The sequence below is a fragment of the Populus euphratica genome, unplaced genomic scaffold, assembly GCF_000495115.2.
Source record: "Populus euphratica unplaced genomic scaffold, PopEup_1.0 scaffold15.1, whole genome shotgun sequence".
In the NCBI taxonomy this organism is placed as follows: Eukaryota; Viridiplantae; Streptophyta; class Magnoliopsida; order Malpighiales; family Salicaceae; genus Populus; species Populus euphratica.
The window spans coordinates 722,228-744,314 of NW_011499874.1; the positions used below are offsets into that span (position 1 = coordinate 722,228).

The following is a 22,087-nucleotide window of genomic DNA, read 5'->3' on the forward strand; positions in this document are numbered from 1 at the left end:
CGCGAAAGAAAGGAAAAGAGGGGAACCCATGTGCTCCCTGGACGAGCTAGTCCCTCCCTTGATATACCTTCAATTCTCTCGATTAGACGGTTTTAGATAATATTTCTTTTTATGAGAGGTATTTGATAATATATTTACACATGGCATGTTTAAGTTATAAAAGTATTAATCTGATGTACTTTTAAATGTTTTTAAATGATCATGTTGATATCAAGTTCGTTAAGAAATAAAAAAACAAGTTTTAATATATTTTTATAAAAATATGTAAAGCAACATAAATACTTTTAATCTTCCTCAAGTGTTAATTAAATATGTATATGTATTTAATATTGTGGTAATTTTTAAGATTATAGTTTATAAAAATAATTTTAAAAAATATAATATTTTTTTTCATAATTAATTTTTTTTAAATAATGAAATTTATGTAAAATAATGTACGTTGATTTTTCAAGTCTATTTAAATTCATTTTTTCAAGCTGTTTCAGGGGTAACCTTATCGTCCCTGCCAAAACAATCCATAAGTTATGCGTAATTATGATAACGACCATTCTCCTGGATTATCGCACGAGAGGAGAGTTTCAAGTCGACTACGCAAGTTGCTGCTGGTTCCAATTCGAGTTTTCTTGGGTACATGCCAATTCGGGTTAAAAATTCGGTAATTAGTTTCTCTTTAAAAAAGTAATTATTTAATCATTCTCATCTCTTTTATGGTTTTTTCTTAACTAATTTATTGTTTGTTTAAAAAAATAGATATTATGAAAAGATTACCGGAAAAAGAAGATACTCTTAAAATAAAGTAATATTACATTAAGTTTGGTAACATTGATTAGAAACATTAAAAAATATTATTTTTTTAAAGAGATCTAATTAATTTATTTTACAACTAGAGGGACAAATGTACTATTTAATGAGTAGAGTTAAAGTCTGCTAAAGTTTTAATATTTGGGACCGCGTATAAACTATAGTAAATGTACACATCCTCCATACCGTGGTGAAATTTGAACCACTTGCTTTGTTGCTGAAAAGTAGTTGTATGATCATGACCAGCACACAAGACGCTTGCGCTTAGCTGATGCCTCAGATTTGCACTTCTGAGTTTCTGATTTGTGCTCTGTTGGGCACTGGCTTGCACTCTTTTGTGAGGGTTTGTGTCACGTGATCATTTTTTCATTGAAATTTTCGAGCTCTATATGGTAGTCCAGCCCTTGTTAAACTCGGTCTTTCTTCATTTTTTATACTTATGTTTGCCTACGAACAAATATCTCTCACACCTGAAAGATGTTTTTTCATTCTCACAGGTTGTAAGCAAGGAAAATCCCATAAGAGATAAGAGTTAACAAATTTGTACATGGCATACGCATGAAAAATTCTCAACCTTTATTAATTACAATAACAAATAAAATATATAAACTTGTATATGTATTATGTAAAAGAATCGCACTCTGCACAACTAAAACTCTGTAACTTATTTATAAACAAGCATAAAAAGTTACAAAGTATAAAATTATTATCCCTATTTTTTATAAACTAATGAGATGTTTTCTCTCTCGTGTTCTCATAAACTTAATGAATGATTTTGACTCATAATCTCATAATTTTAATATCTTGAGGAACAATCTTAGACATGTCTCCATGTTTAGTGGTCATGCTATCATGATATGGATACTCATTTTCCCCGTAAAGTTATCATTGTAATTGTCATAGCAACCCACAATACTATTATATAATTGTCAACCTATACTGCTGAATCTAACATGTTTATTGTTTATATTGGATTGCTCATTGTTTAAGTTCAAACTCACATCAGCCCACTGCTCATATATGTTAATGTTGTCAATTTCATCACTACTACAGAATTTGACATTATCTCCTAGTATGTCATTACCCGCTGTCTTTCCATTAGTGTTTTCATCAGTGTATTTATATGGAGATTTGATTCTATTACAAACCTACCCCACTAATAGAAACCAACACCTTCGTCAAACAGATTTAGGATATCCCTGCATTACATTTTTCTATTGTCATAAATGTGTTCCACACATAAATCCTCTTGGTTTTGCCCACATTCATATCCAGAACACTAACCATTGATTATACAATGACAAGGACATTGATAATCCTATTGTTAACCTGTTTTTAAATCAAGCTATGACTAAAGTTTTTTTTTTCATAGGGTTTTATTTGTTTCCCACAAAATCAAAATGCACTTTCAATCATAAACTAAAATATTGAGATTAATCTCATTGACCTCATCTAGCAGGAAAAAAAAAAGAATCTGTGAAACACTGTCACATACAGTTATGCCTCTTTAAAAATTGTATCCAACTCCTCTAAGTCACACAAAAGCTGTTCTTATTTCCTTAGCAGTCCCTTATACCAATTTATCAAATCACAAGTCCATTTTCACAAACATTTTCTCAAGCATTCAAGACTTTTATCCTTTTTTTTATATATAAACAACACCACACAAAACACTTTGAAAAATCAAATTAATAAACTCCTGTAAAATTCACTCAACTCTCCAACAGTTCCATATATAAACATATAATATCAAACGAGACAACTCAGTTTGATGATCTATATAATCATATGTCAAATTACCTTCATAAGTCTTGACAACTACTAGTTTCACAAACTATTCCACAATGGCTTCACATAATTATCATTTTTCCTGTCTTTATAGATATGTCCATTATTTGCACTGAACTTAACCACGTTTTAATGCCAATTGTCATATAGTTAATTTCTTGTTGAAAATTTCTAACCCTATTCGACAGTCCGACCCCTACTAAACTCAACCTTTTCTCATATTTTGTACTCATGTTTATCTATAATTAAAAAAATTTCACATCTGAGAGGTTTTTTCCAGTACCATAAGTTGTAAGTTAGCAGAATCATACAAGTAAAAAGATTGCAAACCAATACACATCATATACAAAAAAAATTCATAATTTTTATTAATCTTAACAACAACAAAAATACATAAACTTGTATGTATGTATTATGTAAAAGAATTGCATGCTATATAACCAAGGCTTTACAATCTATTTATGAACAAAAATAAAATATTATAAAGCATAAAATTATCATCTTTATTTTTTAGAAAGTAGTGAAACATTTTCTCCCTTATATTTTCATTAACTTAATGGGTAGTTTTTATCCATAGCCCTATAATTTTAATGTCTTGACAAGTAATCTCAATCGTGCTCTTATTATTTTTTAGACACTCATTTCCCTCTAAAGCTATAATTATAACTGTTTGGATGACCCTATAACCTACTATATGTATAATTATTAATCTATGTTGTTGAATTTATTATATATTTTTTTTTTTATCTTGGACTGCCCTATTGTACAAGTCGAAACTCACATTAGCTCACTGATACCGATTTTGCCTTTATTATTGAATTTGACACTATCCTACATACGGTCACTGTTCACTGTTTTTCTAGCAGCATATTCAAATTGAATTTTGACTCAATTGCAATATGTATCCAGCATGTCATGTGCTTTCTTCATCAAGCCATTCACTTTACTTTCCTTGACGTTAGGAAACCGTGTCTTTAATTTGTCAATTTTGGCCACATAATATCCCCCTTTCAGCAAGGAATATATGCAAGGAATTAAATTAATTTCCTTACATGTAAGAATATACTATGTGACGTGTTCATATAATTAGCACAATGGCATTAATTTCTTTCCTTCTTTCTATCAACTAATGGGATGTGATTGTTAATTTAGAGTATATTTTAAATTTAAAGTAATCTTTATTATATCTTACATGTATATATGTTAATTAATTGGGGCGACTTAAGTTATTCAATGTCAGAGAAACAGTGGTGTCACAGCACTGGACGATCTCTGCACTTTATTTTGTGTGCTAATCTAATCTAATATAGGCAGCTAATAGCATAGCATAGTGGAGCAGATGATTTTTAATTAATTAACATTACCAGAGATCATGTGAAGGACACCAAATCCACCAAAAACAATGGTAATCGAAAATGGAGCTAGCTTGTGTTAAAAAAGCCCAAGGTAACATGTCTTTTGTCTCCGCGTTGTCAACTTATTACTCTCAATTTCAGCCTTCTAGAGGTGATCAAGTAGCTGGTAAACTACTGGCATAGCGACGTAAGATTTGGTTGCGGTTCTCCGTGAATGGTGGGATGGCTTGGATTTTCAAATCGATCTATTCCCAACCCTAAACTCTACTGCTCTCAAGCTTTGAAGTCTTTTACCTTTTGGACTTGTTGAACTTCCAGGCCTATGACCAATGTTTTGTTGTGTTTAGGTGGTGGCAGTTCGAGACTTTTCTCACATGGCAGTGTTAATAAGTACTTGATGGATGATCCTACCGCAACTAATTTTGGGTCATATGGGTACGATATCTTAATGAATATGGAGCCCCATTTCACCAAGATTCACAGAATTGGGAACCTATAATTGAAGCAGTCATGATGTGGGGTATGGATGGTGAAAATGGAGATGGGTGAATTGGCAGATGGGAGAATATAAAGTAGGGGAAAAGCAATAATCACACCCACCCCTTCTGCTGCCACACCACCATCAACATCTCTCTATATCATCATAGTGTCTAGCTAGTTCCTGAACTTGTAACAGCACTATAATTATCACCCATTAAATAAGTTTACATAGCATGCTCGCTGAACATTTTGTTGGGACAGTCCACTGGTTTCAGTGCTTGATGGCCACTATTTTAATGATAGAACTGCAGTTGTATCATCGTGAGCTCGGGAGGTATTATCTTGATTAGCCGGGGAAACAATATCACTTGGCTGTAAGAAAAAAATTGAAGTAATAGGAGCAATTGAATGTTCTGAACATATATAAAGTGGAGTTTATAACTAAGACGACGACTAATCGCATATTAGAGTCATTTCTCTTTCTATTACATATTCTTTTAAAGGTCAAAAACTATACGATAGGAGGAAAATAAAGGGGATAAACGTACACAAAGAAATTGCTAAAAAGGGAAAGGGTATTTTAGGATACCTCAATTGTTGCAAGATAATGGTACTGTTTGTTTTGTTGCCAGTTGCCACTGCTGTGCTAGCAAAGCTTGAACCCTGGCTGATGGTCAAGAACTGTTGTAGATCACCAAAACATACGAGAACAAGGGCCTTTGGTGTGGATGAGGGCACCATCTTTACACATATCCCAGTACATTTTTGTACGAGGACTAAACACTGCGCTTGGGGTTGCAGATTCTAGCTGTACCGTTACAGATCTTAGCATCACAAAATGCTAAATCTAACCGGGGAAAAAAAAAAAGTGGCAGGTCAAAGCATAAACGGTTCCACTTTGACCCATCAAAAAAGAGGAAATTTAGGTAATAGTCATGCAAACATGGCCAAATATAAGCTCAAGTTACCGTTTTTTCGTTTACCTTTGTTTTTGTTCTATTGAATACAAGCTAAAATTGCATATATTTCAAGGTACTGTCGCTGCAGGCTACTTGCTAATCAAGAGGAAGTGAACAAAAAGTTTTACGCCGTTGCCGGGGATCGAACCCGGGTCACCCGCGTGACAGGCGGGAATACTCACCACTATACTACAACGACCTTGTTGCTGCGGGCTACTAATTATATAAATATATTAATTTCCAATCCTCTTCATGCGTAGTCGTCATATTTATATCATGCTCCTTGCATATTGATTTCTTTTCTGAAGACTGCAGCTTGTGATGAGGAAGGGAAAAAATGAGGGTTTTGCACTGCTGAGTTAAGTTGGAAACTAAAAGGAGGAATTTTAGAATACCTTATTTGTTGCTGTTTATGGTTTCTGTTGATGCTGATATCAGTGATTGAACCATGGCTTCTTGAGTTCAGAACTAAACACCAACCCACAAGACCCAAGGAGCACCTAGACAAATAGATATTTCATTGGAAATTATAAGTAAAAGTTTATAAAAAAGTTTATATGTATTGGGTTCATATATAATTTTTTATAAATTAATTATTAATATTATCATAAAAAGCTCTATTATTATTTGAAAACCACAACACAATCAACTATTTTTTAAATAGTATTTAAGAAAATTTTAATTTTAATTTTAAAAAATAAAGTTGGATAACCATTAAAAAAGACTAGGCATGTTTTAGTCCTCGTTTGTGGTTTTTATTTTTTATAAAGAATAACGAATGATTTGCTAAAGTTTTTTTTCTTTTCATTTAATATAACGGATAATACATCATCTGAACATATTACATGTTAAAAAATTAAATTTTAGTTATTTTTATGATAAAAACATTGAGGTCTGAATTTTAGGATGAAGAGAAATCTAAATTTTAATATGTTCTCGTAAAAAAAACTCAAAAACATTATAGAAACTTTAATAACTCCATTTCTAACCTAAAAAGGTACTAAATAAATCTAAAAATTACCTCTTTATTTCCAACCCTAATAAGTTAAGTAGAATAAAAAAATAGATTTTGTAATTTTTTTTTATTTTTATCTATTAGATTATTCTAATCTTATAATTTAAGTTATAGTTTTAACATGATTCTAATTATAGGAGTTATAAATTTATCATATTAATTAAGGTTGATCTAAATCTATTTTTTAGATCTAATTTTTACTCAATTTTATCATTATGTATTTGATGAATTAAAAATTGAGTTATATTATTTTTTTTATAAGAATATTTTTTCCCAGATTATCTTGGTTTTTTTAAAAACCTTTAGTATACCTAATGTTATTATTTTATTATCTAATTAAAAAAAATTTAACTTAATTAGGTTTATTAATCAAATCACAAACTTTCTTTTAAAAAAAAAACATGTTTATGGTAGCTGAACAAAACACAACACAGGTCCACACCTAGTGAATGTCTAAAACCAAAAGCATCAAATATACAAGTATAAAAGAAAATTAAGGTTACAAATTATAGTTTCATGAGTCATAGAAATAATTAATTTTACAATACAAATGTACTGTAGACCATTAAAAAAGACAAGGCACGTTTCGTCCTCGTTCCTGGTTTTTATTTTTTTTAGAAAATAATGAGTCATCTGCTCAATTTGTTTCCTTTCTTTTAATATAATGGATCCGAGCATATGACATGTTAAAAACAAGAATGATTTTTGGTTATTTTTTGTGATGAAAAAATTGAGGTCTTAATTTTAGAACCAAGAAAAATCCAAATTTTAATATATTTTTACTAAAAAAACCTAAAAAATATTATAAAAACCTTAATCACTCTGAACTAAAAATAAATCCCGAATCAATCTAAAAATCACCTCTTTATTTCCATTTTAAAAAAATAAATTGAGTAAAAGTTTTTAGGCCTTGATATAATTCTTTTAGCATAGTTATGGGTAAAAATCACTTCTAAATAACTCTCATTTTCAAGTTAAACTCGTAAACATCAAAATCATTTATTTTTGTGGTTGAAAAGTGGCATGCCAAACTCTTTCTCTTGTCTCTCCGCTTTTTATTGATTTTTATTTCATTTATAATCTCAACATCAAAGTATTAAATAAAAATAAAATTTAAGATTAAAATATTAACTAAAGCTAAAACAAGAGATATTTTTACTGTAACTTGTGAGTAAAAATAGTATTAACTGAAACTGTGTTTTCATGACCCCATCAAAAAATTAGGGGCATTAAAATATTTTTATAAAGTTTATTAATCATTATTAAATTAATTAATAAAAAAATATTTTTCAATTTTAATTACACAATAAAATAACTAATATGTCATTAGCATAAAAAAATAACTCATTTTCACAATAAGTTTTTTGTAATTATCATGTTAGATAAGAGATAATTTAATATTTAATTAAATATTAAAAAAAAACACAGTAAAATATAGAAATAACTTTTAAAAACCAAAGCATTAAAATTGACCTCTAGGACTTTCTTTTAATCTTTTCACAAATGTATTTTTTTTTCCCCTGTTATTATTGTGTCATGTGAAATTACCGTGTTATGTGAAAGGAAATTAAATTTTTTAATAAAAAACAAAAATATAAAATAGTTAGTGAGCGTGTAGCATGCACCAATGTGTGGAAGGCTTTCGTGCCTATCAAACGATACGTGCTATTGCTCCCGATATATAAAAAATGTTTTTCGATCATGTCATTAAAAGCACCACTACATCCTTTTTCTTTTGAGGTGGCGTGTATTGGTATTTGATGGGCGATTTGTTACTAGTAGATGGTTTTTTATCCTTTTCCTCTCTTCTCCCTTTATAATGATAACTTGGTTCCTTTTGTTGTTGGTATTTCAAATTTAGTTCTTATTCTTCTGATTTTAAATTTTGTTCTTGGTCTTTTTGTAAGTGTTTTATTTTTCTTCAATTTCATCATTTAATCCTAATTCAACATATATTATTATTTCTAATTTGATCCCTATTATTTTTTTTTCTCTTGGCTTTTTTGTAAAACATTTATTTGTTTTAAATTTTATCCTTCATACTAAAATTATAGTATATTATTTTTACCAATTTGATCCTCATTCTTTTAATTTTTTTCTTCTTTTAAATTTAATTTTCTTTTCATTTTCTTCATTCAATCATTTTTTTTTAAATTTGTTATGTCAATTTTGATCCTTGTTTTTTTGATTTTTTTTAGGGTTCTTTGCTAAATTAAATTTTCTTTTCAATTTCACCTTTAATAACATAGAAGATTTAAGTTATATTACAATTTTAGTTTTATTTTTTATTTTAAATTATTTTATATAATTATTTTTTTAATTTTATATTTTCATATTTGGTTAATTAGAAATTAAGCATAATGTTTTTTCTAGATAAGATGTTTTATGTCTTATGATCTAGATCACATATTTAAAAAGTAAGGTAAGTTATTATTTTTTTAAAATTATTTTTTTAATTTTTTTCTAATAAGTTTTGTTTATCTTATGATCTAAGTTGTGGTTTTTATAAGATAAATTGAGTTTATTAAAGTCTAATTACTGGGGTCATAGATTTATAATACTAACCTAGATTAACTAGGATTTATTTTTTTAGGTCTAGTTTTTAATCCATTTTATCATTTTATATTTAATGAATTAAGAACTGAGCTAAATCATTTATACCATTTTATAAAAATATTTTTCTCTAGGTTATCTTGATTTTAAAAAAATTCAGCATATATAATGTTATCATTTTTTTATTATATAATTAAAATAAAATCAATTTATTTATCTCAATGACTATGAATTAGTCACAATTTATTTTTTTAAAAAACATGTTTATAACAATCAAATATATTTTTTACAGAAAAAAAAGTTTGATCTTGCGATAAAATACAGGTACAGACCCAGTAAATATCTAAAACTACAAGCATCAATTATAAAAAAAATAAAAAAAATGAAGGTTACAAATTATAGTTTTATGAATCTTAGAAATAGTTAATTTTACAATGTAAATGCACTGTAGTAATTTAAAGCACATTCATACCTGCTTTTATAGTAACATGCAAAATAAATATGCTAGTTTTTTTTAATAAATAAATAAAATGGATTAGATGCAGTAATTAATCAGACTTCTTGCCCTGTTTTTTCCCTCGACGGGCTAGTAATCATGCATAAGCCACTGTTGAATGAGGTAATACAAAGAAAGCTTTAAGAGCAAGAGAGGTTATTAACAATAGAGGTTTTTAAAGCCGGTTTGGAATTTTTTTTTAATTTAATTTTTTATATTTTTTAATTATTTTTATATTCTAATTTTAAAAATAAAAAAAATATTATTTCAATATATTAAAAAAACACACTTTAAATCACAATCACCATCACAATCCCAAATAAACCATTAATCTAAATCACTTTAATTTATTTTTCCTTCTTTTTTATTTAGAGATAAACAAATTATGAATAATAAGATAATTAAACTTGATATTACATAAACTTACATGACACCAAATATCTAATTTCAAGTAACTAAAATAATAATAATCAAAAGACCTTACTTCACTTATTTTTCTTACATATACAATTCATAAAAATAATACAATCTGAAAATCATTTGATGAGGAATTTCACGATATTCAAAGAATATATAATTATCAATACTCACTATAAAAAATAGATACAGAAAATAAAATATAAATATGAAAGAGAAAATAAAAAAATTAAGACAGAAAAGTATTTTTATTACTTTTAATAAATTCAAATATTATTTATGTTCTTCTTTAATTATTTTTTTTTAATATTATTTATGTTCTTCTTTAATTATTTAAAAAAAAAAAACAGTATGACCAAAATATAATTTTTAAATATCATCATTTTGAAAGAGAAGAGAAGAGTGCCCGTAGGAGAGATAACGAAAATGTCGGCATCACTAGTAAACTGCTACTGCTACCTTACACTTACTAATCACCAAAACATTACTTTTCAACCTCATCATTCATTGCCACGTCGACGCCTCCGGGTCCCGCCTGTGTTCTCATCTGATCGTGACCTCTTACTTTTTTCACATTTAATTTCCTTTTCGCTTGATGGCCCAGTCATCTGTTCCCATGTCAGCATCTAGGCCCTAGCCATATATTTTATATCTGTGTAACCATGCACTGGTGATAAATGCCCATCTGACTCCCAGCCTGCCTTCATCATATCTGGAGTACCTTGGAAGACAATTTAATCCGACCGATTTTTTTTTTTACTACATGAATATTATCAAATTTAACTCAAAATTCATCCCATTACAATTTAAAATATATATTTATATTAGATAAATATATTTGAAAAATATTTAAATTTTTTAATATAATATAATATATACATACCTTAATATTAACATAAAACACACATATATAAATAATTTTTATTATTTTATCATTTAATATACACATACATACTTCAAATATAATTAGGTGGATGGTGATTTATGGTTAGTTGAGCAGATTAAATTCCTCGGTTGAAAACAGCAACAAGGAGTAAAATCCCTCCAGGTCTTATATTATCGTCCACGTGTCTGTATGTTTCACCTGTATGCAATGCAGGCCAGTGTTAGTTCATATGAATTCAAGAATGTCAAATTAATCTAAAAAAAAGAATGTCAAATTAAAAGGCTTGCCCACAAATGGTACTAATCAATGCCTCTAACAACCCAGATACGGGTGATACCCTTGTTTCACCTGTATGCAATGCAGGCCAGTAGTTCATATGAAATCAAGAATGTCAAATTAATAGGCTTGCCCACAAATGGTACTTAATCAATGCCTCTAACAACCCAGATACGGGTGATACCCTTGTTAAACCTCTATCAGTCCACGCGGGTCAATCCAGGGTCTGTTAGCTTGGAGCTAGCCAAGTCCATGCCTTATAAAAAAATATAAAGGAAATTGATGGTGAGATCTGATAACAAATTTAGGTTAACTTGGGATCCTGTTGATCTTTATAAACCTAATAAAAAATTTAAATAATGTAGTTTTAATATTTTTATTTTTTTTAATTTACCCTAACTAGGATATTGTAGGTTTAATAACAATGGATGATGCAACTAATTTAACTCCATTTTTAAGCGTTTAATGATGATCCAAAAGTTTTTGCATTGCTTGCTGGCTATTATATTAACAGACCCCAGCAACGGTCCAAGTGAAAAGACCATGAAACAGCACAAATTGTCCTAGTAGAATTTTATGAGCTTTTTTTCTTTGTTTTTATATGACTTTTAAGATAGTAGCAAGGTAGAACTTCAGTTCCAGATTTGTCCTCTCTTCCACAGAGAAGAAGTTACCAAATTATTTCCTTGTCGACAAACAAAATAATTCATGAGCAGTAAATTTTTAGCGGTTACTATTTGATAGCTACGGACATAAAGAGGGGTCCTGTTGCCCTCAATAGCAGCGTGATGCTTCAGCTACTCCACATATTGTGTCCTGCTTAAGGTAAAGCTTCTTCTGATCAACCATTGGCAGGTGGGCAAAGACCCCATTAACCAGAAGTCATAAAACTGGAGCTTTATGATCATAAAACCAGCTTCTACTTCACTTTGACTGTTTAATTGGCTCATCGGAGTACGATGAAGGGTTTTAAAATATGGCGGTAAGTTAAATGGTTGAAGTCTTGGCGGTGATTGTCGATTTCTAATTAAAGAAAAACTGTATACGTGGGACCCATGTCACTTTGATTGTAAGAATTTGGAGTGAGCTTAAACTCTTTCATTGGTCCTGTCACACACAATTTCTTACTCAGATTGAGAGTGATTAAATTCTTTGTGAGACTTTGACCATATTCTTCTTCTTCTTCTTCCTCTTCCATTTCATTCCATGTGGACGGAGCTGTAGAAAACAGGCATCATGGCAGCAGAGGTAAGATTTCTTCTTCTTCGTGTCGATAATTCTTATTTGTTGCATGTCAAGTTTAATAAACATGTTTCTAGCATGTTTTGTTAGTTCCAGTCTTGTGCAGGTTTCTCTTTCTCTTTTCCTTTCTGGGAAATCTCTTAGATATCTATAGTACTAGATTGTATTGCTGGTATAGAGTTGAGGTTTTCTCGTTATTAATGAGGTAGGGCAGAGAATTTCCTGAAATGACAAATTATATTAATTCTGCTATTGGGAAATTATTTGGTGGCTTGTGGAGTTGATTTCTGGAAAATAATGCTGATTACTGATTAGTTTACTGATGGTTGCAAACATTAATTTCATGGTTAGAATTAGACATGTGTGATTTACATGCAGCTGTATGCAATGATTATTATATCAACAAAGCAGATGGGTAATGAATGTGTATACCAAGAAGAAGTATTTGCATTTCTACGCTTTTCAAAGTTTTTGATGTAGAAAGTAACTACTATCGGTCTTATACGTGAAAGCCAGAAGGATCGTTCTGCAGTATGTAAAAATGTTTCTGATGGAGAAACCCATGAGAGGTTCCGATTACTACTCTTTTCAACTTGTTGTATATTGAGAGGAGAAATATGTCCTTCATTTGGCGATTCGAGGTTGTATCTGATGAAACTTCAACATGTATTTATACCCTTCCATGGATCTGGGGATGTCCTGCCTAGAATGTCTCGAGTTTGTGGTCAGAGTACCGAAACCTCAAATCTGAAAACAGCTTGTGTCCCAGTCTTGTTTACATATAAATCTATGCACAGATGTTGTCTTAGTAGAGAAAACTGCCTGCAATGGCAGAGGAGGGATTTGTATTTTTAGAATCTTTTTGGAGTTCATTTTACTCGGTACTAATTCTAATTGCTATTGAATATTAAGTATAACATTTGTTGGGATTTGAATTTGCCCAAGACGGAAAAAATAATGAGATAGAAATTATGGATATAAAGTCCCAGAGTCTACATAGTATCAGAAGTGCTCACTGTATAGGCACTTAATTACATGAAGGCTCAAATGCCTGAAGAAATCTTGTATATTACCCGCCAAAACAATTAGCTATCAATTGAGTTTTCAGTCTTTGACTGTTCCTCTTGAGCTTCCTCCCGCAAAAGAGATGGGTGCAAGTGCTGCCACTTCCGAGTTGATGCGTCCTTTCCTGATCACAAATTGCTTTCACCTAGCTGTTAGTGTTACCATTCAAAGTCTTCTCGGTTAATGAGAAGCATTTGCTTGATTTTCCAAAACATTTTTTCAAGGGAAGGAAACATGAAAGACTTTAATGCTTTTAGAATTTCGCTTGAAAATAGGAGGTATAAGGGCAGTAATTTCCATAGATATGGTCTAGGCTCTGGCTTGTAGTCACCCTGCAGTTTCGCTCATTTCTTTTAGTCAAAAGCAAACTGGAAAATTTATTAGAGTTGAGTCCTCAACACAGAATTCTTTGTGATATTTCTTCACAGGCTGAGATTATGACAGCTCTTTCTGGACTCTGTCATTCTCTCTCTCTCTCTAGTTTTTTGTAGTTTATCCGTTTTCTTTGGACATGGCTGAAAGATCCTGGCCTTCTATATATTAGCTTAATTAGAATGTCAAGATGCCATTAAGTTATATTGGCCACACATATTGAGAGTTAATCAGTAGGAGATTGATCCGCTTCAGCTATGTATTAATCAATGCCTCTTCCCAGGGCAATGAGGCATCAAATGGATGGCCACTCGGACTGATGAGCACAAGACTACGAGTGATGGAGGCAATACAGGCTGCTCCAGCAGAACCGTATTACTTGCGTATACGCTCATCTAGTTTCTCTTCGTTCTCATCCTCCAACCTTGACACTGAGGTAAAAATCTGCTCTTCCTCCTCCAGATTTCTTGGTATAAAAGTGTCTGTGTCCGTGTGCTGTGGCGCATGACTGCGATTTTTCACTATCCTAGTTGCTAGATTGGTAAACCGAACCTTCCAGTCTAAGCTCAGCAGGAATGATTTCTGAATAACTTGTAAGATGTATCCATTCATCTCCCCATAGGAGATATAGTAGAGATCATGGAAAAGAATCCTGAGAAGTTGCATTGCCGGTGCTTCTCTTACTCTAATTATTTCCAATTGTCTTGCCAGTGCATATTTCTTGTTTTCAAACAAGTATTTGAACCAAATCACTGATCATGTGAAAATTGAGAAGAAAAAAACAAGCTCCTTTTGCCTTCCAAAATAAACCGCCAAGAACCTCTGCTGCGTTGAAGTCCATCTTAAGTTGTTTCCACTGGAAGTAATTCTTGTGGTGCTGTTTTTTATGTTACAGTCAACAGCATCCTTCTTCCAAGACAAAAGTGTGCCACTGGGCCGGCTAATTGGAATCAGACCAGGGAATGGAGGTTTGTACTTCCCAAGGAGAGTCCATGCAGATGAACAAGAAAAAATAGCCGTAAGAGCTATTAGGGCTGCAAGTTCTGAAGTCTCTGGAGCACGCAGGGCAGATATGTCTCATGGAATTTGCATTCCTTTACTAGCTGGCACCCTAGAAAAGATGAGCAGAAGCAAGAGCAAGTCGAGACAATGATTTTTTTTTTTTTTGTGAGACGAGGCATTTAAAGGGAAACAACATCACTGGCATTTATCATACCTGTTCTGTTCTGTTGTGTATTTAGAAGGATTTTTTGTGAATTGAACATTACTATTCAATTGACATTTCCATAAAGCATTGTTCCGCTGGGGGCAAACTCAAAATTCCTACTGCAGAACTTCCTGGTTTCTCTGCTGCGCGAATTGCTAAAGCACCTGATTTGCTTAGCCCTTGTATTACATATATAGTTTATTCCACATCAGCTTGGGAATGAGATTGGTGCTAGAGGAAAGTTGGAGAGTCATCAATGCAAAACTGTGAAAAGCAATCTCAAAATCAAAGGTGAAGCATATAATATCTGAGAGTAACAATGTGTGATTGTTAGCTAGTTTGATTAATAGAAATTCACGTCCTTTATTCAGTGCCAAAGACGTAACCTTAAGAGAAATTACCTCATCACTTTTAATCCAAAGTACAGTTCAACTTCCAAATCTCCAAAGAAACAGCCGTGGCAGGCAACTCTCCAAACAAAGCCTGTCTTGTCTGTTCACTGCCAACAAAACCAATCACATTACCAACAGTTATTGACAAGATAAAGAGATTATTATATATTCTCAGAACAATGCTCTCTCGTTCAAATGAAAATGAGACTCATCATAATAAATATTTATGTATCCCATTTTCCTCTTGGTGAGAGACTGTATTTAATAATTTCTCGACAAAACATTAAAAGGATGATGTGGAGGACTACATTAACAAACAAGAAGCGACTACCCGCCTGCACCCGTTTCCCTCGTACAAGCACATATACATAACACTCACAACGTCGTCTGCCAAAACCACAAGAATCCAGAGCCCAAAACAATCGAATCAAAATATCACGCTCTACCCCAAATAGCCTTGTCCGCCACCGCAGCTGCGAGGTCCTTCCTCCATTCTACCTCCACCGCTGCCAGAATGGCATCCGCATCGAAACCCGGATCCAAACCAGCTTTTTCTTCATTTTGTATTGTTGAACGAAAAGAAAAACTACTTGTAAAATTTTATTTTTTATTTTTATATTAATTCTTTTAATGTTATTTTAATTATTAGAATTAAAATGATATTTTATAATATGAATGTTTTTATAAATTTTGTAAAATTAACACATAGATTAACATATAATTTTTTTTTTTTTAATAATAACACACTTATATATTCCATATAATTATGTATTTTTATATATAATTAAAGGAAACTATAAATTTTTTTAGTAATTTTTCTGAACTAGATTCATTTATTATAGAGGAGCAACCTTAATCCAATAACCAACACGCATCTTCAAACAAGGCCCCTTCTCCCCTCATATTTTCAGGTACCAAAAAATAAACCCCGCCACCCTTTTTATTACTGTTACGATTTTTTTCTGCATTTAAGGTCAAATTGTTTCTTGGTGGGCTTTGAATTTGAAAGGTCACCAGTGGAGATGAGTTGCTGTGTAGAGACAATGCTTCCATACCACACTGCCACTTCCTCCGCATTGCTTAATTCAATGCTCTCCGTTTCTCGCCGCAGCTATGGCTGGACGCCTGAAGGTAAATTTACTGTATCTTTAAATGAACTGGTTGATTGGCTGTGAGCTTAGCTTTGTGGGTTGTTTGACATTTCCCTTTTGTGTCTAGGTGAAATTTGAATTATATTATGAGTTAAAATATAGATTTTGATGGGGGGAAATTTGACTTAATTGTAATAGCTATCAGGCTGTTGGTTTTTTTGTTGTATGGATTTGTGTTATGATAGCTGCCGATTTCTCTTCGGTTTGATGTTATATAAGTTTGTCTTCTGATATCTTGTGAAACCCGTTTTGAATTAGGTGCTTAGGAGTGAGGGAAACTTTGAAGGCCTAGAACTGCGATAGGTTTGAATAAGATGAGGAAGGGCCTTCAGTGCTGAAATCGTTGTGATGTGAATCTTGCTTTATTTATGCATGAAGATTTTATGGTTTTTAATAACCTGGTCTCTTGCTTCTATCCCTTGCAAAATGAAAGAATGTTGTTCTTCTATCCTTTTGTAGGGCAGCGCAAGCCTAGAAGAAGATCAAGCGATGAAAGATGGAGAATGCTATTTTTGACTTTGAGTGGATTAGGACTGTGTATTTTCTAGAGATAAGGTCAAAAGTTGAGAGAACGAACACAACCAATGTCATGGAATTGTGGAATTCATTTATTCCTCAACCATTTCAGTTGTTTTTTCACCTTCGTAACGAATTTGCTAGATTCATTAAAAAAAAAAAAAATCTCACAAATGGCAACTGATCACCTTAGATGGTTCAACAGTGATCTAAAATATTTCATTTTTGCTAGTACTGATGTTTCCATATGTCTGATTTTATTATTCAGTCACTGAAACATAGTTACTAATTTGATACTGAATTGGAGTATAAAAACATTAGATGGAATCCAAAGCCGATTTCCTGTTTGCTGACACCAAGACTCTTCCTTCATTTCATATTCATGCGAATGTAGGTATAAAAGAACAACACTAATTTGTTGTATTCACTCAGATTGCAATGATGATCTATGATGAAAGTCAAGGGATCGAGCATTTTTTTGTACAAGCACATTATGAGAAGGTGTTCGAATAAAGCTTGTATTAGGATTTTACATGCTTCATGCTGTTTATAAAGCTAACAATGCAATGGTAGATAATCTTGATTACTTGAGAAGCATGAAGAGACTAATCATGCTTCTTACATGCTTTTGTAATTTGAAGATCTTTTATTAGAGCTCCAATCTACTCCCCAAACTTCATTTCCTGTAGCTAGCTAGATTGTTTTCGTTGTAGCTATTGTTGCTTCATTTGTTCCTAATTTTTTCTTTTTATGTGATGGTGTACTGTTCTTACATGTTCTTCAATTTCCCTGATCATTACTTACTGGCTTTGTTTGGCTTGAGTAATTTCCCAAGTTTCACTATCAAACTTCACTTTGTTGGTTTCGCTAATATCGAACTAGCAATTGCTTGAAGGTTATAGTGGCATTTCTCCTCATGCCTCTTGTACTGTAAATGGATGAGTGTTCTCTGTTTGGATGCAGTGCATTGATCATAGTTTTTCATGATTTTATTGGACTGTGCTAGACTTGCTTGATACATTGTTCTCCTTGGTGTAATCATAAAAATCTGAAGGTTGTTCTGCAAGCACCTTTTGAAGCAGGTATCTCATGGATATAGATGCATTTCTGTATTTTTCAATTGCTACACGCTAGTAAAATGCTTGATTTGATTTTTTGATGCACACCCTTTTAAAATTGTTGGCAATATGTGTACGGGTAGGTTCCAAATTAAAATTCATGTTTGTGTTAGGTAGAACTATACCCAAATACATGAAACAAACCATATCACTGAGGTTAATTATAGCCTTTTTCGTGTAGATATCGTTCTGATTTGAAGCTAAAACAATTACTGGAACAGTGTTTTTATAGTTTTATTCTTCCCATTTAAAAAACTTTATTAGCGCCATTCAAGTTTTTTTACAGGGTTAATTAGTTATTAATAAATTGATTGGAGATAATTAAGTCTTTTTTATTTTGAAAATATAGTTCCCATTTTAAAAGCATATTAAAATTATTAAAATGACATTTGAGGCAATAAAAAGTCAAAACTAGCCTCAATGGACTTTTTTGTAATTTTATAATAGTTTTTCTATAATTATTAGGCAGCTGAGGAGAGATTTAATATTTGACTAAATATAAAAATAACAATGATATAGGAAAGTAATCAAAATAACATTGAAAATATAAAATATCAAAACTAGTCTTAAAGTTTTTTTTATTTATTTTAACAATGATTTTTTTTTGTTATAATCAAGTTAGTTGAGGGAGATAATTTGATCTTTGCAAAAATATAAAAATATTAAAAAATAAAAAATAGTTAGCTTGTGTGGGAGGCACTTATGACATTTAGGTGATGTATATATAGCTTGTTTTTTTTTTTTTTTATAAAAAAATATTTATTTTTAATTTTATCATTTAATTTAGATTTATGATATTTTGTTTTTATCAATTTTATTTTTTTTTTATTTTGATTTCAATGATGTGAAATATAAACATCTTGGTGACCAAAATTACGGGACTACATATACAATTTCTTGTATTCATAATTGCTATTAATTATAGATGTTAATGGCTTTAGGCCTACAATTATCACTCTTCATAATTTAAACGCAAAATGTTCTTTTCAATTTTCAATTCCAACATATATATGATGTTAACTTATAAACAAATATTCCACATGTAAAAAAATAATCCCACAAACAATGTACAAAAAGGGATCACAATTTAAGCAACCTTTAATTAAAACAAGAATAAAAATCTTATTTTTTCATGTTTTCCTATTATGATGCTTCTTGATAAAATCATTAATTTCCGAAATTTGATATCAGTTAATTAAAAAAATACATAATAATACTGTAAAATACCCGTCAATTTTTTGTAATTGTTTTTTTCCCCTGTAGAATAACATGTGCACAAAGTTTTTTCTTAAATTTAATATATATTTTGTTCAAAATCCGTGACTGAAAGCGAATTAAAATTGTGGTTAACAAAAATCCAATTAAATTGTAGGTTGTAAATTCCACCCCCAATTTACTATTTTTTTTTTATCTGTTTGATTGATTCATAATCTCCTCTACCGGAGGTTCCACGAGAACATCCAATTGAAATCTCTGCAGCAATTAGCATTAACTTTTCTCGACAACTTCACCTCCATCAGCTAGAATTTACTTTAGAATTTTCCTTCCATTAATACTACTCTGCCTTTTATCATGTTAAGACAACAAGCAAAGTCATGCAAGTTTATTTTATTTCAGGGTTAGGTGTAAGTACGCATACCATTTTTGACAGCTTGAAAACTTAATTTACGCTTGTTTTCTACAATCACACAACATCCTCTGATTATGAGGGTAAGTAATTAAGGCACACATATTATTAATATAAATCGACACAAACAAGATACATAGAGGGGTGGCTAGCTTTATTATATAAATACCCACATGATTATGAAGGCGTTGCCCTTTCATGCTGCACCTTTCAATTAAAAGGTAAGCATATCAAGAGCCAAGCACCTTGCCATCTCTGTGAATATGGTAGCTAGCTAGACAAGACGCTGTACATCTTAATTATGAGCGGATGGGAACATGCATGCATGTATACACGCACCTTTGGAACTTTTATTTCTCAATACAAATACCAGTAACACTATATATTAGAAGGGGCATGCATGCATGTTCTATTATGCTGGCTAATTTTCATTAGCAAAGTGCTTATCAACACCCTTGGTGATAGATGCCAAAAGATTGAAGTACTCTTCGGGATATGTGTCGTTATAAGAGATTGTCCATTCTGCAACGTTGCTATTTTTAACCTCTAATGCGAACCCGCTGATGTTGGCTAGTATTGGCCCTTCCTTTATTTTGTAGCTGATGGTCTTCGAGGTCTCGTTTACGTTTTCCACTTCATCCTTGATTTGGTAGAGTTCATCTGATGATTACAAAACAATGGTGCATGGTGCTTAATTATAAAATAATTTAAGATATATAAATATTCTGGAGTGAATCCATCCTAGCTATAGTTCAAATGATCATCACATGTATGAATCGGTCCTATAATACGGACCGGCCAGGATAGTTATTTTTTTTTTCCAGAAATGTTGTTAATTAGTAAAATTAAAGACGTGATGATCTAAACTTATACATTATGATTTATATAAATGAAATGCGACTAAAAATACTTTTCAGAAATACATGCAAAGGGAATAAAGTCACCAAACCAAGAAACAACAGAGTGCCTCTCAATTATTATTGCATATGTATTTTTTATTTTTTTAAATTAATATGGGTGTTCAAATCCTAAAATTAATAACTATATAAACCTCTAATAATTATCATATAAAACCAAAAACTCAAACTTAAAACAAAAAAAAAAACAAATCCCTTCATCTTAAATTCTTATCACAACACAGGCATCCTTAATTACGCACGAGAGGGAGAGCGGAATTGAATCCACTTGTGGTGGCCAGGAGCAGCTTCCCAGGTCTGGGTATCGTCATCAAGATAAATTTTGGACACAACATCACGGCAGGTATCACGTAAGAGGTAAGCGTGGCTTTTGAAGACACCGTAAAACTGTTCTGGAGAAGCGTGTTTAAACGGTACGTCTCTGCTATTGGAAAGAACCATATCTTGGATATTTTGTAGACTGGTTACTAAGAAACTCTCGGAAATTGATTAGCTAACTGATAAGGATGCAATGAAATGAAGAAATGTGGAGGCCGCCTTGCTCTTAAATAGAATTCTAAGAGAGTCGCGTGCCCTCTAATGGAGGACCCACGTCCCAAGTGCTAGCTTGCTTTGAAAGCTAGGTCAAAATTTTATCATACTTTTCTAGCAATAACACTATGCATGGAAAAGTTGAGCAATATATATATAATAATAACATAATGTTATACAAAACTAGCTATTTACATGTAAAAGTTTATATACCATCCAATATTTTTACTCAAAAAAGTTTTTTTTCTTATAAATTTCAAACTATTTATTTGTTAATTTATAAATTATAAAAATATCAAAAAGTTAGTATAATGAGTTTTAAAAATTAACAAAAACTATACACGAAGAGGGAAACTATTGTTTTTATTGGACAATATTTTGTTTATTTTTTTTAATTTTATCATTTAACATTAAATTTATTGGTAATTAAATTTTATAATTTATTTTGATTTTAATTCTATTAGATTATTCTAACCTTATGACCCGAGTTATGTATTTTACAAGTTAATCAAATTGGCTTTCTTAATGGATTTTTTTTTTCAATTTCATTATTCAATGTTGGGTTGATTGGAAATTGAGCTTCATAATTTGTTTAGATTTACTTTCTACTGGGTTATTTCGGCCTCATTATTTAAGTTTGGCAGGTTAACTCGAGTTTTTTTTAATTTTTTTAATTGATTTTTTAAAATTTTATTTTTCAATATTTGATTAATTGAAAACTGAGCTTTAATATGTTTTTTTTTTCCTATAAAGTTATCACAATCTCATAAATAAATATATTAACATAAGTTGACTCAAAATGATCTAATAAGTTGTCATCTCAATATAAAAACAAAGATGTCATCTTGAAATTCTTTTAGCAAACCAATATTTTTTTGTGTGAAACACGAGTGTGTGAGGTGTTATTTTCATTGCTAATGATT

General features: G+C 31.1%; 3 protein-coding genes and 1 non-coding gene across 4 annotated transcripts; 2 read left to right on the forward strand and 2 right to left on the reverse strand.

Annotated features, from left to right (window-relative positions):
• Positions 1–5,510: 5,510 nt before the first annotated feature.
• On the reverse strand, positions 5,511–5,582 carry TRNAD-GUC (transfer RNA aspartic acid (anticodon GUC)). Its single transcript has one exon. It is a non-coding gene; the product is annotated as a tRNA-Asp (tRNA).
• Positions 5,583–11,870: 6,288 nt separating this feature from the next.
• Positions 11,871–15,132, forward strand: LOC105127989 (uncharacterized). Its single transcript, XM_011029480.1, has 3 exons — positions 11,871–12,274; positions 13,989–14,141; positions 14,601–15,132. Exons 1-3 carry the CDS (start codon positions 12,263–12,265, stop codon positions 14,856–14,858), a joined length of 423 nt encoding a protein of 140 aa, XP_011027782.1. The 5' UTR covers positions 11,871–12,262; the 3' UTR covers positions 14,859–15,132.
• Positions 15,133–15,501: 369 nt separating this feature from the next.
• On the forward strand, positions 15,502–17,003 carry LOC105128111 (uncharacterized). Its single transcript, XM_011029634.1, has 4 exons — positions 15,502–15,866; positions 16,175–16,215; positions 16,314–16,435; positions 16,915–17,003. The coding sequence occupies exons 1-4, from the start codon at positions 15,819–15,821 to the stop codon at positions 17,001–17,003; spliced, it is 300 nt and encodes a 99-aa protein (XP_011027936.1). The 5' UTR covers positions 15,502–15,818.
• A 2,791-nt stretch (positions 17,004–19,794) lies between these two features.
• Positions 19,795–21,134, reverse strand: LOC105127991 (uncharacterized). Its single transcript, XM_011029481.1, has 2 exons — positions 20,876–21,134; positions 19,795–20,376 (listed from the first exon to the last, which is right to left on the reverse strand). The coding sequence occupies exons 1-2, from the start codon at positions 21,072–21,074 to the stop codon at positions 20,138–20,140; spliced, it is 438 nt and encodes a 145-aa protein (XP_011027783.1). The 5' UTR covers positions 21,075–21,134; the 3' UTR covers positions 19,795–20,137.
• Positions 21,135–22,087: the final 953 nt, after the last annotated feature.